We start from the raw sequence: 15,480 nt of genomic DNA, 5'->3' as shown, positions 1-15,480 counted from the left end.
GTAAGTGCTCTTTGTAGATAATGTGGTCTATTTACGTTGGGACACAGTACAGATGTAGTATATGCATACATTACGTATATATTTCATCAACACACAATATATATATATATATATTTATATATATATATATATATATAATATAATATATATATATGTGATCAAGCCTTCTCGAAGGCGAAACGCGTCATGGCGGGAGCGCTGGCTTTATCGAATTAAACCACCTTTGCACCAGCACCTTTGGGTCGACTCTTTGTTGCTTTTTATCCGGCATTTCTGTCTTCTAAGTGACAAGCTTCGTCATATATATATATATATATATATATATATATATATATATATATATATATATATATATATATATATATATATATATATATATATATATATATATATATATATGTAATGTAAGCATGCATATATATTTGGGTTATAAACTAGTAATATGACTTCTGTGCCCTGGCCAGACAAATACTTACAACAGTCTTAATATGTTTTATTACAACTCCATTTAGGCTTAATAAAACTGCTACCTGCGTTCTGAGCTTAATCATGTCCGCTTCCATCTGGGAATTTGATTCATTGAGCTCTTTGATTTCATCATCAAGCTGTTTCATTTCTTCATCGTGCTCTATACCTAAAGCACAAACAATGGAAAAGGCTATTTAGTTGTTCTGTTACTATGCAGGAGATAATCTATAATACAATATGTTTGTTTGTACTCCTATACACATATACTTTGAAAGACATTTTTGGTAAAATAAAACGAAACTTTGTGGTTATCTAAATTACTTTCAATTCTCAATAAAATGGCATGGAAGAGGATAAGGCATCATAACAGCACATTTACTTTTCAAAAGACATCATTTTGCATATACCACCGTTAATTATCTCAATTACGTTTATTTACATTTATATACATTTTTTGTAGAAAATATTTAGCCATACAAATATAATCTAATTTAATGTCCCGGCAGCTTTCAGCTTTTGTGATGAGTGAAGAATTTAGTTTTACATATACTTACAAATATTTTACATATACTTTCACATTCCATTGAAATAATTACCTCAAAACATTAACAGTAAATGTTTGCCTGACGTCCTATTTAGAACTCTACTATCCTCCCTTTGCTTCTAGCCAGCCCTTCCTGTCTCCTCCCACTGAACTTGGAGCACTGGTGACATAATAAACTATCAAAAGAATCAGAGTCCTTACTAGTAGCATACAAAAAGAGTACAAAGAAAAATAATAGCACATTCAGCCCAGGGCTGGGCTGGCTACCGGGCGTTTTGGCATGCTGCCGAGCTGGGGGCTGATGTCACTGCGGTGGGGGCTAATTTCATTGCTGGAGACCTGCGTGCGCTTCAAAATAAACAAACCAATGCAAATTTCGTTCAGCACATGCAGGTCCCCATCAACTAAATCAGCCTCCAGCTCAGCAGCTTGCCAAAACACCCGGTAGCCAGTCCAGCCCTGATTCAGCCAGAATATTGAGTTGGGACGATTTACCTAACAGGCCAAATAAAGACGAGCTATCAACTGAAGAATGGGTTTCAATCTCATCATAACTGGGACCTAATTTGATAGCTGAGGGCACTGTATGTAAACACCCAATTCCACTGTTTCTTTCTCATCATTATGTGGATTTAGACCCCAACAGTACTTTTTTAATGGCTTTATACACATGGTCTTCTGATATGTAAATGTAATTGTAAATGTAATTTGCACTTGTATAGCGCCTATCACCCAGGGGTCTCTAAGCGCTGTACGAATACCACTGTGGAACCCTTCCTGGCCTGTTCCTGTGAGGTGTCCACTCCTGGGCACACCCAAGGTGAAGCCAGGCATCCTAGCGTTGTTAGGGCCGGTGTGGAGATTAAGCAAGCTATTGCCCAGAGTTGCAGAGTGGAACCCATGATTAGAGTAGGCACCGAGGTGAGAATTATCGGGTCCGAGAACATTGAGCCCAAGACCCTGCCGCGACGGGGATTGAACCCTGGTCACGGGCCAGACCTCTGCCTCAGGGCCTGCCGCTCTAATCGGTGAGCCACACTTCTCCACGATATGAAGGAGTTATTCCCCCTGAAGTGCTGATGTAAGTCTAAGTTTCCAAAATACCCCACTACCACAATGGGGTTGAGGTGAAAGGTAGCTTAGCTGCATATAGAGTGCAGACTTCCAGTTATAGTAAGTGTATTAGCAAAATACTGCAGTGAGTGGAGAGGAAGGGCCTTGAATGAAATTCAGTTTAAATGAGGTAAGGGCTAGAAGTGGGAACCACTTTTAAAAAGTCGAGATGTATGTCCTTTTCTGATGGAATCATATTAGATGACTGCTAACCTGACAGCCTTAGTGTAGTCTTTCCCAAATTTTTTGCTTTTCTCCCTCATTTTTTTGCTCTTGTTTTTGCTAATTTTAGGACCCTGAGCACCTTACCCCTGCTAACCAGTGCCAAAGTGCATGTGCTCTCGCCCTTAAAAATATTATGATTGATTTACACCTGTTTGCTATATTTAATTTACCTGTAAGGCCCCTGTAAAGTGGTATACCACATACCAAGGGCCTATAAATGAAATGCTACTAGTGGGTCTGCAGCACTAACTGCGCCACCCGCACAAGTGGCGTTTCAAACCTGTCCCAGACCTGCCATTGCAGGGCCTTTGTGTGTGCAGTTTACTGCTACTTCGACCTCACATTTCAAACTACTTGTCAAGACTTAAACTACCCTTTTATTACATATACGTTACCCCTAAGGAAGGCCCTTGGCAACCCAAAGGACAGGGTGCTATGTAAGTAAAAGCCAAGTAAAATGACAAACCGCCTAGTTCATTTTTCACTGTGAGCCCTACCCCTCCCATAGGTTTTTAGTTGGATTATAGGCGAGGACTTGCTTCCGGGAAACCTAGTTCGGAGGAGCAGATGCCGAACCACTCTTAAAAGGGTCACGTGACCCTTGGCACACGAGCGGTACAGCCATAGAGGAGTCTCCTGGCGTATGGTGGAAAACTTCTTGCGATTTTGGTAAAGTGAAAGCCAGTCCCTTTTAAGAGCGGTTCAGGATCTGCTCCTCCAAACTAGGTTTCCCAGAAGCAAGTCCTCGCCTATACTCCAACAAAAAAATCTATATTGATTAAGTATACCCTCTAAGAGAAGGGCTTATGGTGTCCGTGCTGGAACGATGGGCGGATTTATTTAAGGTTTCCTTTTTGCCCCAGTCCTGATGCGGCCCAAAGCAAATGGGCTGAAACGCATTGACTTTACAGATCGGAGAAGCCCTCACAATTTTGATTTGAACCAAAAGGAATTATATAGCACAACTTAATGGAAAAAAAAGTGGGTTAGATAAAAAGTTTCCCTTTGTCTGTGCTTCTTATATGGGCTATCCTCTTTTTTGCGGATTGCAAATCATAATTGTTGTAAAAATGTGGTTTCTTTTCGCATCCGTACATGAAATCAGGGTAGCAAGACTCATTTGTTCAACAGAATGTGTGTGATGGTTTATGTATTTTGAACACAAACATTTGGATCCTGTGTCGGTGTGTGTTTATGCAATAAGATGAACTCTTGAGGACATTAAGTTCCATATGAGGGATTAATTTAGTTTTCCTTCAAACATTAAGTTGCTTGTTGATTTATTCCGCTGCATCAATTTTGTGTTTTTTGTTGATACTGCCCAGGTGTGGGTGGAGTATTGAGGCAATCCCCCTTTGTTTGAATAGATCTGAACCAATGCAGCGATCTTTGATGCCGATACATTGCCAATCAGGAGACATCTCTGCGCAGCTCGACAACAATGCTGGACCCAACTGTGAGGTTCGATGATGACACAGCGCCGATTCGAGGTTCCTACCACGAGGCTTGACTCTGACGCATCAACCCGATACTGTGAATTAGAACAAATGCATTCTCATCGCTTCTCGAGTCTGGCACCTTCTTCGGAGCTGACGCATCGCCTTCACTATATGGAGAAGATCAACACATCTTGTTGCATGTGACCAGGAAAGGTACTTTGTTCAGTGGGGTCTTGCGTCAGTCCTGTAGCCAGCAGGCGCTCTATTGGTGTTGACCTGAACTTTGACCTTGCCCAGGTCCAGCGTGACCAAAGGTAAACATTTTAGTACTACTTGCTTGTAGGCACTTTTCTGCATTTACTCCTTTGAAATTCAATATCTTAACTTCTTCACACTGAAATGTTGTCATTTTGATCTTGTTTGGTTCAGAATATATTATTAAACTTTTCTAACCTGGTGTGGAGTCTTTTTGTGGTGTATTTATTGTGTTGTTGTATGAGATATTGCACAAACACTTTACACATAGGCCTCTAGGTTAAGGCTGCCTGCTCTGTGGAAAGCTACCAGAGGATGAGCACAGGATAATTTAGGATTGTGTCGTGACTCACCCTGACTAGAATTGTGGTCCCTACTTGAATAGGGTTCACATCTCTGCCAACCGGAGACCCAATTTCTAACAATGACTAACTATGTGTCGAATGAGGTCACAAAATTCCACTCTGAAGAACATACACTTTGTTTATCTGTCAAAGAAGCTGTACGACTTTGCAAATATCTCATGAGGACGAATGACTTTATATACAGGAGTGCTCTATGTAGCTTGCTTTTCCAATGTAGCAAGCTAAAAACGTATATAAATATTGCTTTTTTGTGTTGCTTCAGGTTATACCAGTAGGAGTGGTCCCAAAACATTCTTTGGCATTCCATGAATTAATCGATGGATAATCGGCAGTGGTAATTAGTAAATTAAAAAATATGCACTTTGAAAGCTCAACTGGTGTTTGCGAGTTTTAAGGAGATAAAAAACATGGCTGTTCTTTCAGGATGGTCTCTAATTTACATTCGGTTTATTGTTCACATATTTCAATTTAGGGCTTCACTTTGTGATTATGAGATTTCTGGTTTTGTGGGCAGCGGCAAAGGTTATAGCCTCCTGTCAAAAAGTTAAATGTTCGAACGGTCAATTAAAGTGTTCCTTACTTAGACTGCAGAAGATCAGTGAGGAAGCTGCTAGCGGAAGAAATATTATACAGCTTAATTAAATTACAAAATCTTATGTCACTTTAGCAGGCTTTCGGTGTGATTAGGAGACCTGCAAAACGAGGTCATTATGCTTACTACCAAATCACCAAATACTAAAGGCAGGATTCAGTTCAAAGAGATTGGTCAGACGAAAAGGAAAACGGAAAGTCAATGGTGAATTGAGAGCCTTAGAAGATGGTTAAATTAAAGAAACAAGGAGAGAGAAGAAAGTAACTCGTTTTCCTTCACATTTCTGTGGCCTGTGTATACCCTTTTGAAATAGCTGGGATTATTTTAGCAAAGGCCCAATAGGCGTGCAATTAACATTTGAGATACTCATTCTATTCGTGGGCACTTTGTAAGCATGTTTCCTATTATAGGGTTTGCAAAGGTTTATAAAGACCCATCTTTAATACCTAATGCATAGGTGCAAAGTTATCACCTGCGCAGTATCATGTGGGCGCTCCCTTGTTTGAATTGATGCAGCATACGAAAGACATGTTAACAAGGGCAAATGTCTCATGAGAGACATGCAAACTGGTGTACGGTTAGCATGTCCCATTGGAAGACCTAATGAGAGCGGCAAGGATCTTCCCATATACAGGGGCAGGGACACAGTGCATCGCCCCTTGGAGATTCCTTGCTCCCTCTCGAAAGGCATCTTGGGATGCTCCTATAGAGACACAGCACATATTGTCCAGTCATTGTTTCTGCAAGGGCACTACATACCATTTTAGGGGAGCCAAGAGCATAGGGACAATATTGGACTGAAGTCACCTTTTTGTGTTATTAAGGGCGACGCTGAATGATTATGAGACTCTGGATGGAAGCACAAAGAGAGAGTTCAACTCACAGTCTATGTACCTATGATGTGCAGTCTGCAGTGCATGCACTAACTCGTAGCTACTGCACATGCTTCACACAGCATTGACAATTTAAATTCAACTGCACAACTGAGGTGTGCACTGGGCGTATCCGCCTAGTGTTCATACTAGGGCTGTGCAGCGAGATGGAAACCAGACTTTTGGGGTTTCATATATATAATGTGATCATTACCTGGTAGGTTGCACTAGGGCAATAGAGATGCCGCCAAGAGTGAATGGCTGATTGATAATTTAAAGATAGTGGTTGGTGGAAGCCATGGGAAAAGGGATGAGAGCATATTCATCTTGGAGCCGAGAGAAGTTCCTTTCGGTTCATAGGGTTTAAAACCTTGCGTGTCAGTTTATGTGGGTCTTGTCTTCTGTTTTTAGTATGACATATTTATTTGCATATTATACTCCAATGCCAACTTCACGACAGAACATGCAACAGTTCCCATTATCCTCCACTTCACTTTTTTGCATTGACTTGCAAGGTATTTGATCTTGCAGGGACAAGTTATACTTTACCCTTTCTCTTATATAACAGTGCAACTACTCCCCAATGCTCCCCACACTCCTTGTCCCACTGTGCCCTTAGGCATTTCCCCTTCCCCATACCGCTTTCAGTTGTGTTGATACTGATCTTGGGTTGGGAATTTTCTCTTGCAGGGTGCTCAATCCCACCATTTGCAGGCTCTAGTTTTCTTCATCATCTCTTTCTGCTGCAGGATTAGTCATTTTCTCCTGTGAATTACTAAGCACTTTGTTTACTAGGCAGTACTATTATATTAACACCACAATATTTTCCAGGGCGTTTCCTGTGGCTTAAACAATCATTGGGGAACAGAAGTCCAGTAGTGGCTGGCATAGATCTGGGGTGTAGGGGCAGATGGGGAAGGGGATAAAGATAAAAGAAAAAAGAAAACGTACCTCCTCATGTCTCTCCGCATCGTCCCTTGTCGTCGGCCCTCCGCTCCGGCCAGAAGAGTAAGCAGCCAGACTCCCCTGACAAAGCACAACACTGCAATGCAGCGTTGTGATTGGTCTGTGTGTTGTGGTTCAGCACTCAGATGGGGAATGGGGGCCTGGGCATGTTCTCCACGCAGGCTGTAATGCAGCCTGCATGGAGAACATGCACTTTACAGAGGACCACCACTCCTTCCCCTGCTATGAGAGCAGAGCAGCCCCGCCCGCAAAGACGCAGGATCTGATATTAACATCTAGTTATTATCATTTTGTTTTTCCTTCATTTAGCAGTGGGGCGACGCTCCTCCCCCTCAGCGGAGGAGCTGCCACTGCAGAAGTCTGTGTATGGGATATAGTTTTATCACTATTATACCACTTGTTGCCTTTCTGAATGAATCATATATATTAATTTTATAGTGGTTAAATAATGTTGGATCAATAATGGGCCACTGTCTGATGTCTGTCCTTGAGAGTTTACTTTTTCTGCTTACATTGGTCTAAAAGATGGAAGATGAATTTCGCTTTTTCAGAGTATCAAGAAAAGGGGATTCTTATCCCACTCCAATTTTGTCCACAGAAGCATATGAAAGTGTCGTTCGTTCTTTTCCTGGTGTAGCACGTGTCACAACAGTGATTAACGAGTTTCCTACCTTGGAAAGTGACCCAAGTGATGCATCAATCAAGCATCCTCAGATTTTGTTGTTTATACTCCATACAGCAGTCCAAACTTAAGAAGCATGCAACAATTTTAGCAAAACGGTTTTTCATCTCAGGTTGTCGAGCAGTAAACATCTTTAATTGTAAACAGCAACGCTTTTGTAGCATCCACCTATCCAGGATTAGACTCAGTTTGTGCATGGTTGTTCTTTTTAATGAGTGGATTCGAATTAGCTATGTCCTCACAGCAAACCGGGGCCATGGGTCAAATCATTGAGTAGGAAGGGGCATTCTCTTGCCTCTAGGCCCCGGGCAAAACAAATGCTTTTTGACTTCTTGAGGGGGTAACGTGAGTGATATGACATCTAAGCTATTGTTTTGTAAATGCACGAAGTCCCAGAAGAAGGTCTTTTTCAAAGCTCAAATATGTATTGGATGGCTTTCCTAAACTGTAAGAGGGACAAGGCTTTGATGGCTAGTTCTTAAATGGCGCAGTAGGAGTGCAGTATTAGCCGCATTGCTTTGCAACACTGGCGTCGTTTAAAAAGGCTTTTTCAACTGGAGCTTGCCTTTTAATGGGAAGCAAAGTAAGTATCTACACATTTGAATTTCTGTCTACTTTTAACTTTTGTCAGGTCCCCGGTATTCGGACGAAACGAGTATGAATGCATTTAATAAAGGTTTTTAGCAATTCAGGTAAGGTCGGATTGAGTTGTGTATGGAGCACTATGAGCTTTCGTTGACTAGTTGTCCTGAGACACTGATGGAATTAAGGGGCATATTATCAAGCACGGCGTTAAAATGATCGCCGCTTTAGCAGTAGAAAACTGCCGCTAAAGCGGTGATAATGGGCTTAATAATATTCCCTTGAGAGTTCCAATAGAAGCCCATGTTGACACCAGAACATGGGCTTCTATGGGAATTCTCAACGGCATATTATCAAGCCCATATCGCCGCTTTAGCCGCCGTTTTGTGCTGCTAAAGCGGCGATAATTTCTAACTCCGTTTCTTGATAATATGCCCCTAAATGATTTAATAAGTTGGTTATATGCTGATAGGAAGTAAGGAAGTAAGTGCAGCTTAGTCTATGCTCTCTAAGTGAACATTATAACCAATGTGCAGAGCGTTGAAGAGACTGAAAATTGCTTTGTGTTGTTTACGAAGATGTGTTGAATGTGACCTTAAAAGGTAATATATGGCCCACCATGGCATGTTATGTGCTTGGGGATGTGATGGCTATGCCTCAAGGATGACTAAGATGTACCTGTTGGCCAAATAGATATACAATGTGCAAAGCCAATAAAGTATGTTTTACTTTGACTGAGATAGACAAACTGCAGTTTAATATTTCCTAACTGGATTGACTAGTTCATAGTATAACATGGTTAGTTCAGTGTATAGGCAGTGGTGTAGCAAAAGTGCTATTGGCCCTAATGCAGGCAAGGAAATCGTGCCCTAGTAATACCTACTTAGATAGTGAAAGCCAGCCATAATTGTGGTGCAGAAACCCCATATACGCCCCGGTTCCAGTACCTCGACATCTACAGTACTATTGATACTTTCGCTCCCATGTATAGGGACGGAGTAATGTTGAAATTAGTTGTGAACTATCATTCAGGCAATGCAAATCAGTAATCCTAGGTGTCCTTTTTTTGCTCCATGAAACCACTGCACTTCTTTGCATCCATTCAGATGAACTGCATTCCAATAAAAAAGCAATGGTGTCTTCAATATCTTAAAAATTATCAACTTGTGTAAAGTAAATGAATGTTTACCATTAGTCGCACGTTGCTTCACTGTCAGCATCTCATCTCCTGATAGCCTTGCTTTTTTCATTGCTGAAGTGGCCCTGGGACAGCCTGATAGACTGGTGACAATAAGAAAGTAAACAGCCTATTAACAGTCTAAACACATGACATAGTTCTATTTTCAGCAGTGTTAAGTCTATTACTGTTAAAGGAAAAAATCCCAGTGATGATCCACTCTCTTTGATTAATTTACTCTTTAACAGTGTTAAAAGCATAAACTAAGAGTTGGAAGTAGGGGACCCCGGAGGGCCCTTTTTTAGACTAAGAGTAGACCTTAATCTGGTGTCATATCCCCTGATATCATGTAAGATGCAATAAAAAGAAGAAAAGAGTTTGAGGCCATATAATTCATATTGATTCGGCAATAAGAAAACCTCAATTTTTCCAAATAGCATTAATTAAAATATATAACGATCTCACCACGTTATTTCAGGTAAAGGATCCAATATCTATATCTTTTGAGAACCTCTAACTAGACCAACACGTTTTTTGCAATTGTATTTATTTTTCACATTGCTTCTTCAGTAAGTAAGTGATTTATTGTTTAGTTAGTTAAAACTCACAATTTAAAAACATAATTGATGCTTTTAAAAACCACAACCAATCCATCCTTCTTTCAATTTGTACAGCAAGTTATAAATTATACCAGAATGTACAGTCTTTTATGTTGAGCTTCCTGATAATACAATGTGAGTGAAAGTGTGCACCCAGGTCTCAGTTCTGATGTCAAGTTGGAGATTAAAAGTAATTTCAGATTTAAAGTCCCTGTGCTTCATGATGTAAACATGGACTGCGCAGTCTGGCCAACCAATCGCATGGCCGGAACGAATGTGCCAATTAAAAGTAACCCAATGGTTGAGTTTATATGATAAATACTATTTGCTGTTCACTTTTCGCTTTGTGGCTTACGTTTGAGTCTCTCTTCCACTGTATTCAAGAACTCTGTAAGTCTGCAGTTTAACTGAGTTTCTGCAGGGTTGAAGCATAGCTTTCCTGCCTGTCTACAGGTCCGGGTGCTGCTCTGTTTGAATATTGGGCGGAGTAAAGTTTATCTTATGTCCTTTAGACTAGGGCAGATACAGATGACGTGCTCAATGTCCTCATTTCCTATTCCACAGAGGCGGCAAGTCTGCTCTCCTTTTCCAAGGCTGCAGGGATGGGAGGATTGGTGAAATGCCAAAACATAACCTTAGGAATATTTCTTTTATCTTCGTTTTGAATCCTGTTTTTAAATAAATTTGAGGTTTGAGAGATTTGTAGTCATTGAGCACTGTCCAGCCATGTACCCTTTTAGCCAGGGTTTCTTTGTCTTCTGCGATAGATGTCATTCTTGTTACTTTTGTTACAAACTTTTTGAAATTCTGGTGAGTCTCAGGGGCTACCCAAAGGTTGGTTAGTCCCAATCTTGTTAGGGAATCAAGCAGATACTCTCTGGCAGGTGATTGTTCGTGGCATGACAGTTCTCTCCGAATATGTGAGTTATGAGTTTTTGGTTCAGCGCCTATTATCTTATGACAGCTTTTTATATATGCCCCCTCCTTTCCACTGATTGTTTCTGTAGACCAAATTCTAAACGTAGGCCAGTAGATGAAAAATTGCTCTGTAAGCGCTGCTGATTGTATTGTCCAGGGCCATCACATTTCTCCCTTGCATTGATTCACTCCCATATGTGAGCATTGGTTGAAGTTTTGCTCAAATGACCTGTAGGAAAGGCTCATGGGTTAGATCTGGCAGCACTTTTCTCAAAGACTTCATTGCTATGGAAATTGTGGTGCCCTTCCATCGCAGGGCCTCCAGTTGGGGTTTGTACGAGCCTCTGCTGTCCAATAAGACTCCAAGGTATTTGTGGTTGATTACCCCGTCTAGGCATTGTACATCCAAATACCAGTTAATTTTTATTCTCCTGTGAGGATTCACTGTCTTGATTTTAGTTTTCTTTGAATTGATGTTTAGAGCATTACATTGTGAAAAATTGTTAGTGGTATTCAGGAGGTGTTACAGGCCAATTGGTGTACCACTTATTAACACCATGTCATTTCCATATAAAATGTTGGACAGGAGTATTTTTCCCAATCTAGGGGCATGTGATGTGCTCTTGTCCAGTTGCTCGGAAGGTCAGCCATGAAGAGGTTAAAGAGCAAGGGTACTAGCACGCACCCTTGTTTTAGTTATTTGGAGGTGTTGATTCGCCTTGAAAGGTGGGTTCCAGCTTGATCTTGACCCAGGTGTCAGTGTGTAGTAAAATCAACTGGTTTAGGAGGGCTTTTGGAATCCCCCACATTTCCAATTTATGCCATAATTTGGCATGGACTACGTGATCGAATGCTGCGCTATAGTCTAAGAAGCATAAGAATAGCTGATATTTTGAAGCGTTGGCCACATCCATCAGCAGAGCTAGCACCATAATGTTAGTAGTGGTTCCTAGTCCTCCACAGAAACCAGTCTAGTTTTTGGGGATGGTGGATTATGATGATGCCCAGGATGTTAGTTCTTCCAGGATCATTCCCGCATAGTACTTGGCTTCTATGTCGATTAGGGCGTCAAGTTGGTAATTGTTGGGATTGCCCTTGTCACCCTGCTTATAGATTGGACAGTTCGCCAATCCTTTCCATGATTCCGGGATTGTTTGTGTTTTTTTGTTTGATTCTTCACGGCACCACTATTTAAACCAGCAACGGTGATGTCATCCAATATTCTAATAATTACATCACATATTCCATACGATCAAACGTATGTGAATCAAAGCTGTTTTGTTACAGTTTTTGTTGCAGCAGGTTTACCTATGTAGAGTTACTGTGCGCCTCCTTTGATCTGGATGGAGTTTATCTTTAGTCCACATAGTGAGGCATGCTTATGCCCAGTGTCTTTTCCAGCTTTACTCCTGTATAAAGACCATGGAAGTTTTCATACCTCACTATGTGGACAGAAGATAAACTGAAGTGGCCTCTGTTAAACAGAGAGCTCTGGTTTCCGAGCAGTGGTACCAGCATCAGGAGATACACATTTAAGAGAGTGAATGATACATGGGCTCCCACTTCAGTGTTATAGATGGTTTAGCATGTGTTCATAGCATGCCATCTAGTCATTTAGACTGGACTTTAAGGCTAAGCATTTAAAAAGAGTTTGATTTGTCAAAGCAATGAATTAATCCTCTTAAAATGTAATGAAAGTGGTTAGTCTTCCATTAGTGTAATGGATTGCTACTATTTGTAGTTTTAACCAAGAATGAGACACTAATACAGTTGACCTGAAATATGTGATTGCTGCAATAAATTGCAAAGATTTAGCAAGAAATATATATCGACAGAGGTTTGGATTCCATTCTGAAAATTGTGCTTAATGGAATGACGTACATTACCTAGCATACACACCATGGATACAAAGTAATAAATGCACAATGTGATAACTATCTATTGTAGTGAAGAGGAGATTTACAGTCAGCTTCCACTTGACCCCTTTACGAAAGGCGCACCTGTTCAAATATAGATCTTCCTGATGGTATAGGAAGTTCCTGAGATAAAAGTAAGTATGTCGCTGATTCATAGTGAGAAGATCAGAATCAGAAATGCTCTCTTACCTGCGATGTGTAAGAAAACTGCCACTGACATGCCCGGAGCCATCACACCCTGGAGTAGGACACGACATGCCTTCCGTCTTCCCTGCCTTCCACGAGAACTGCGAGCCATTGAGGTACCCATCTTTTTGCCTCTTGGCAGCCAGAGGACATCCTGATGCACTGCGATGAGAGGCATACTTTCCTGTCACATGGCCCTGGCCATCACAACCAGGAACAGGACACCTGTGTATCAGACGAGTAATATAAAATAGCTTACTTTGTTGCCGAGCACTCAAGGAGATTGCAACATAGTTAAAATAAACTTTGGTGAAAAATTATGTTCTCAAGAGTGAAAAACACAGAGATATGCAAAGGAGACGCGTACAAAGCAAAACAGATAGGCAAGTTATAATCTGTATTTGTAAAGCCACCATGCACCAGTGATTTTCGTGGGGATGAATAACAGATGTTTACCCAACTCCGCTGTATTAATTTTATCACACGCATGGGCTGACTGGTCACACCAGGATTTACACAGGTGATTAAGGGTTTGAACACAGATAACTCCAGTGGATCCATTCATTCACCGAGCTTTGAGCTCCAGCATTCAGACTAATTAAGTAAATTCAGTTTTGCGGGTCTATTTTAACATCCTATTTGAATCTTTTTTTATTAGGTTATCAGTATTATCCATACTGCAGAAAGAAGATCTGTAACACAGGAATAGAATAACAAAGAGAGAAGCGAGTCAGTGACAAACATGTGTGTTCCCTCTTACAGTGCCTGTTAAAAATGTGGCTTGTCTCTCTTCAGACTTAGCAATACGAGATACAGGCCATGAAATAATACAGGGAAATAAATAAACAGCTTGAAGCATGGATTGAGTCACTAAAATTAGTTTCCAATCCTTCGATGTCTTCTCACATTTGTAATTGATCATTCAGTTTAGGGATTGGGCATTTGTAAGATGTTATTAACCTCATGGCATCATTCCACACTGACATTGACGGTGGGGCTCTAGACTTCCAGTGTCTCATAACACATTACACCACCATAGATATGCCTGAATCTAGCCAGCATTTCCTATGGTTGTCCCTTCCCTTCATGTTTTGCTTATCGTTCAGTAGTGTAAGTTCTAATGAAGAAACTATAACACGGTCACTAGTGCTTGACAACTGACTCCAAATTTTGTTCCAGTAATCATGTAGTGCCTGCCAGGTCCAAGGGGATGTGCACCAGGTCTCCTACTTGCTTGACAGTTTAAGTTCAGCATTACGTTTGCTTTGTGCAGTCTACATGGCAACGAATTTATTGGGTTTCACAAAGGCCTTTGTCACAGGTGGCCAATAGGTATGCACCACCATCAAAAGCATATGCAATCTGGAGACAAGCCTGCCTTTTATTTGAAAGGCGCATCAATGTAGGTTTACAGAACAGTTCCAAATAGGAACATAGGCAGTTCTTCAGTTGCAGATAGCATAAAAATGTGTAGGACGACAGTTTGAATTCTTTGCACAGGTCTGGGAAGTATTTAAAAAAACTGTTAGTGAGGAATTGATGTACAGTTGGTATACTTTTTTCAGTCAATGACACAAGCTGACCTATGAGACATACACCAGTGTTGTTCCAGAGGGGAGCCTGCATGTTTAGAGAGCTGTTCCCATTAAGAGATCTGTGGGCCGCGATTCGTGTCTGCCTCGACCCTAACAGGATGGGGTTGTCTACGCTTCCTGGTGAGAAATAGTGCATATATACCACCTGTTCTGCCTCCATACCACTCTGCATGTTATTCTCAATGATTACCTAATCAGAGGATTCCATCTCACAAGAAAAGTGGCATGCCAGCTGTTGTGGGTGTTGGGCCATTTAATATAGCTTGTCGGTTCTGCGTTGAGTCTGTGGTGTGGGAATTGGCATTAAGCTGAAGACATAATTTTATTATTGGGCACCCGCCATCTTCACCCTTATAACATGGCCCATAATGATAATTGAAATTTGCTCCGCTTTACAAAGTCTCTGCTCATCTGGTCCATAAGGACTGTTAAGTTATCTTTATTCATTGCATGCAAGTTATTGTTGATAAGTATCTCCAGGTATTTCATCTTATTATGCAACCATTGAATGGGTAAGTGTTGAGTGAGCATGCTGGAGTGGGGGATGTCATGAGCAAGGCTTCGCTTTTAGTCTAATTTATTTTAGAATTGGAGAATAGCAAGAAGGCCAATATGCTTTACATATGTGCAGGAATTGTTCTGGAGAGACTGAGATGAGGAGCGTGTCATCAACATAGAACATTATCTTAAGGTTGCCAACTGGAATATCAATGCCCTTTATGTAGTTTGAGTGGTGTATTGCAATTGCCAGGGGTTATGAGGCTAGTAGAAAAAAGGGGCAACAGAGGGCTTCCCTGTCTAGTGTCTTGTTCAATAGCGATTCAGTCTGCACTCACTTACGTTATGGAAGACATTTTAAAAAGGCTTGACCAAAATGAATCCTGCCTCCTAATGCTCCTTGACCTTTCTTCCGCCTTCGACACTGTAAATCATGACAAACTCCTTTCTATTCTGAAGAACAGGATGGGCTTCTCTGGTTGGTTGTT

General features: G+C 41.0%; 1 protein-coding gene across 1 annotated transcript in view; it reads right to left on the bottom strand.

The window, feature by feature from the left end:
* The window catches only part of MYT1L (myelin transcription factor 1 like), a 1,346,830-nt gene that overhangs the window by 18,552 nt on the left and 1,312,798 nt on the right, over positions 1-15,480 (bottom strand). Inside the window, exons 19-21 of the mRNA XM_078647878.1 lie at positions 12,903-13,124; positions 9,293-9,384; positions 531-634 (exon numbers count right to left, since the gene is read on the bottom strand). Coding sequence (XP_078504004.1) covers positions 531-634; positions 9,293-9,384; positions 12,903-13,124 — 418 coding nt within the window. The remainder of the gene's footprint in view (positions 1-530; positions 635-9,292; positions 9,385-12,902; positions 13,125-15,480) is intronic.

The sequence above is a fragment of the Lissotriton helveticus genome, chromosome 6, assembly GCF_964261635.1.
Source record: "Lissotriton helveticus chromosome 6, aLisHel1.1, whole genome shotgun sequence".
Taxonomy (NCBI): Eukaryota; Metazoa; Chordata; class Amphibia; order Caudata; family Salamandridae; genus Lissotriton; species Lissotriton helveticus.
The sequence above is the reverse complement of the archived record's forward strand: the minus strand, read 5'-3'. Positions and strand labels throughout refer to the sequence as shown.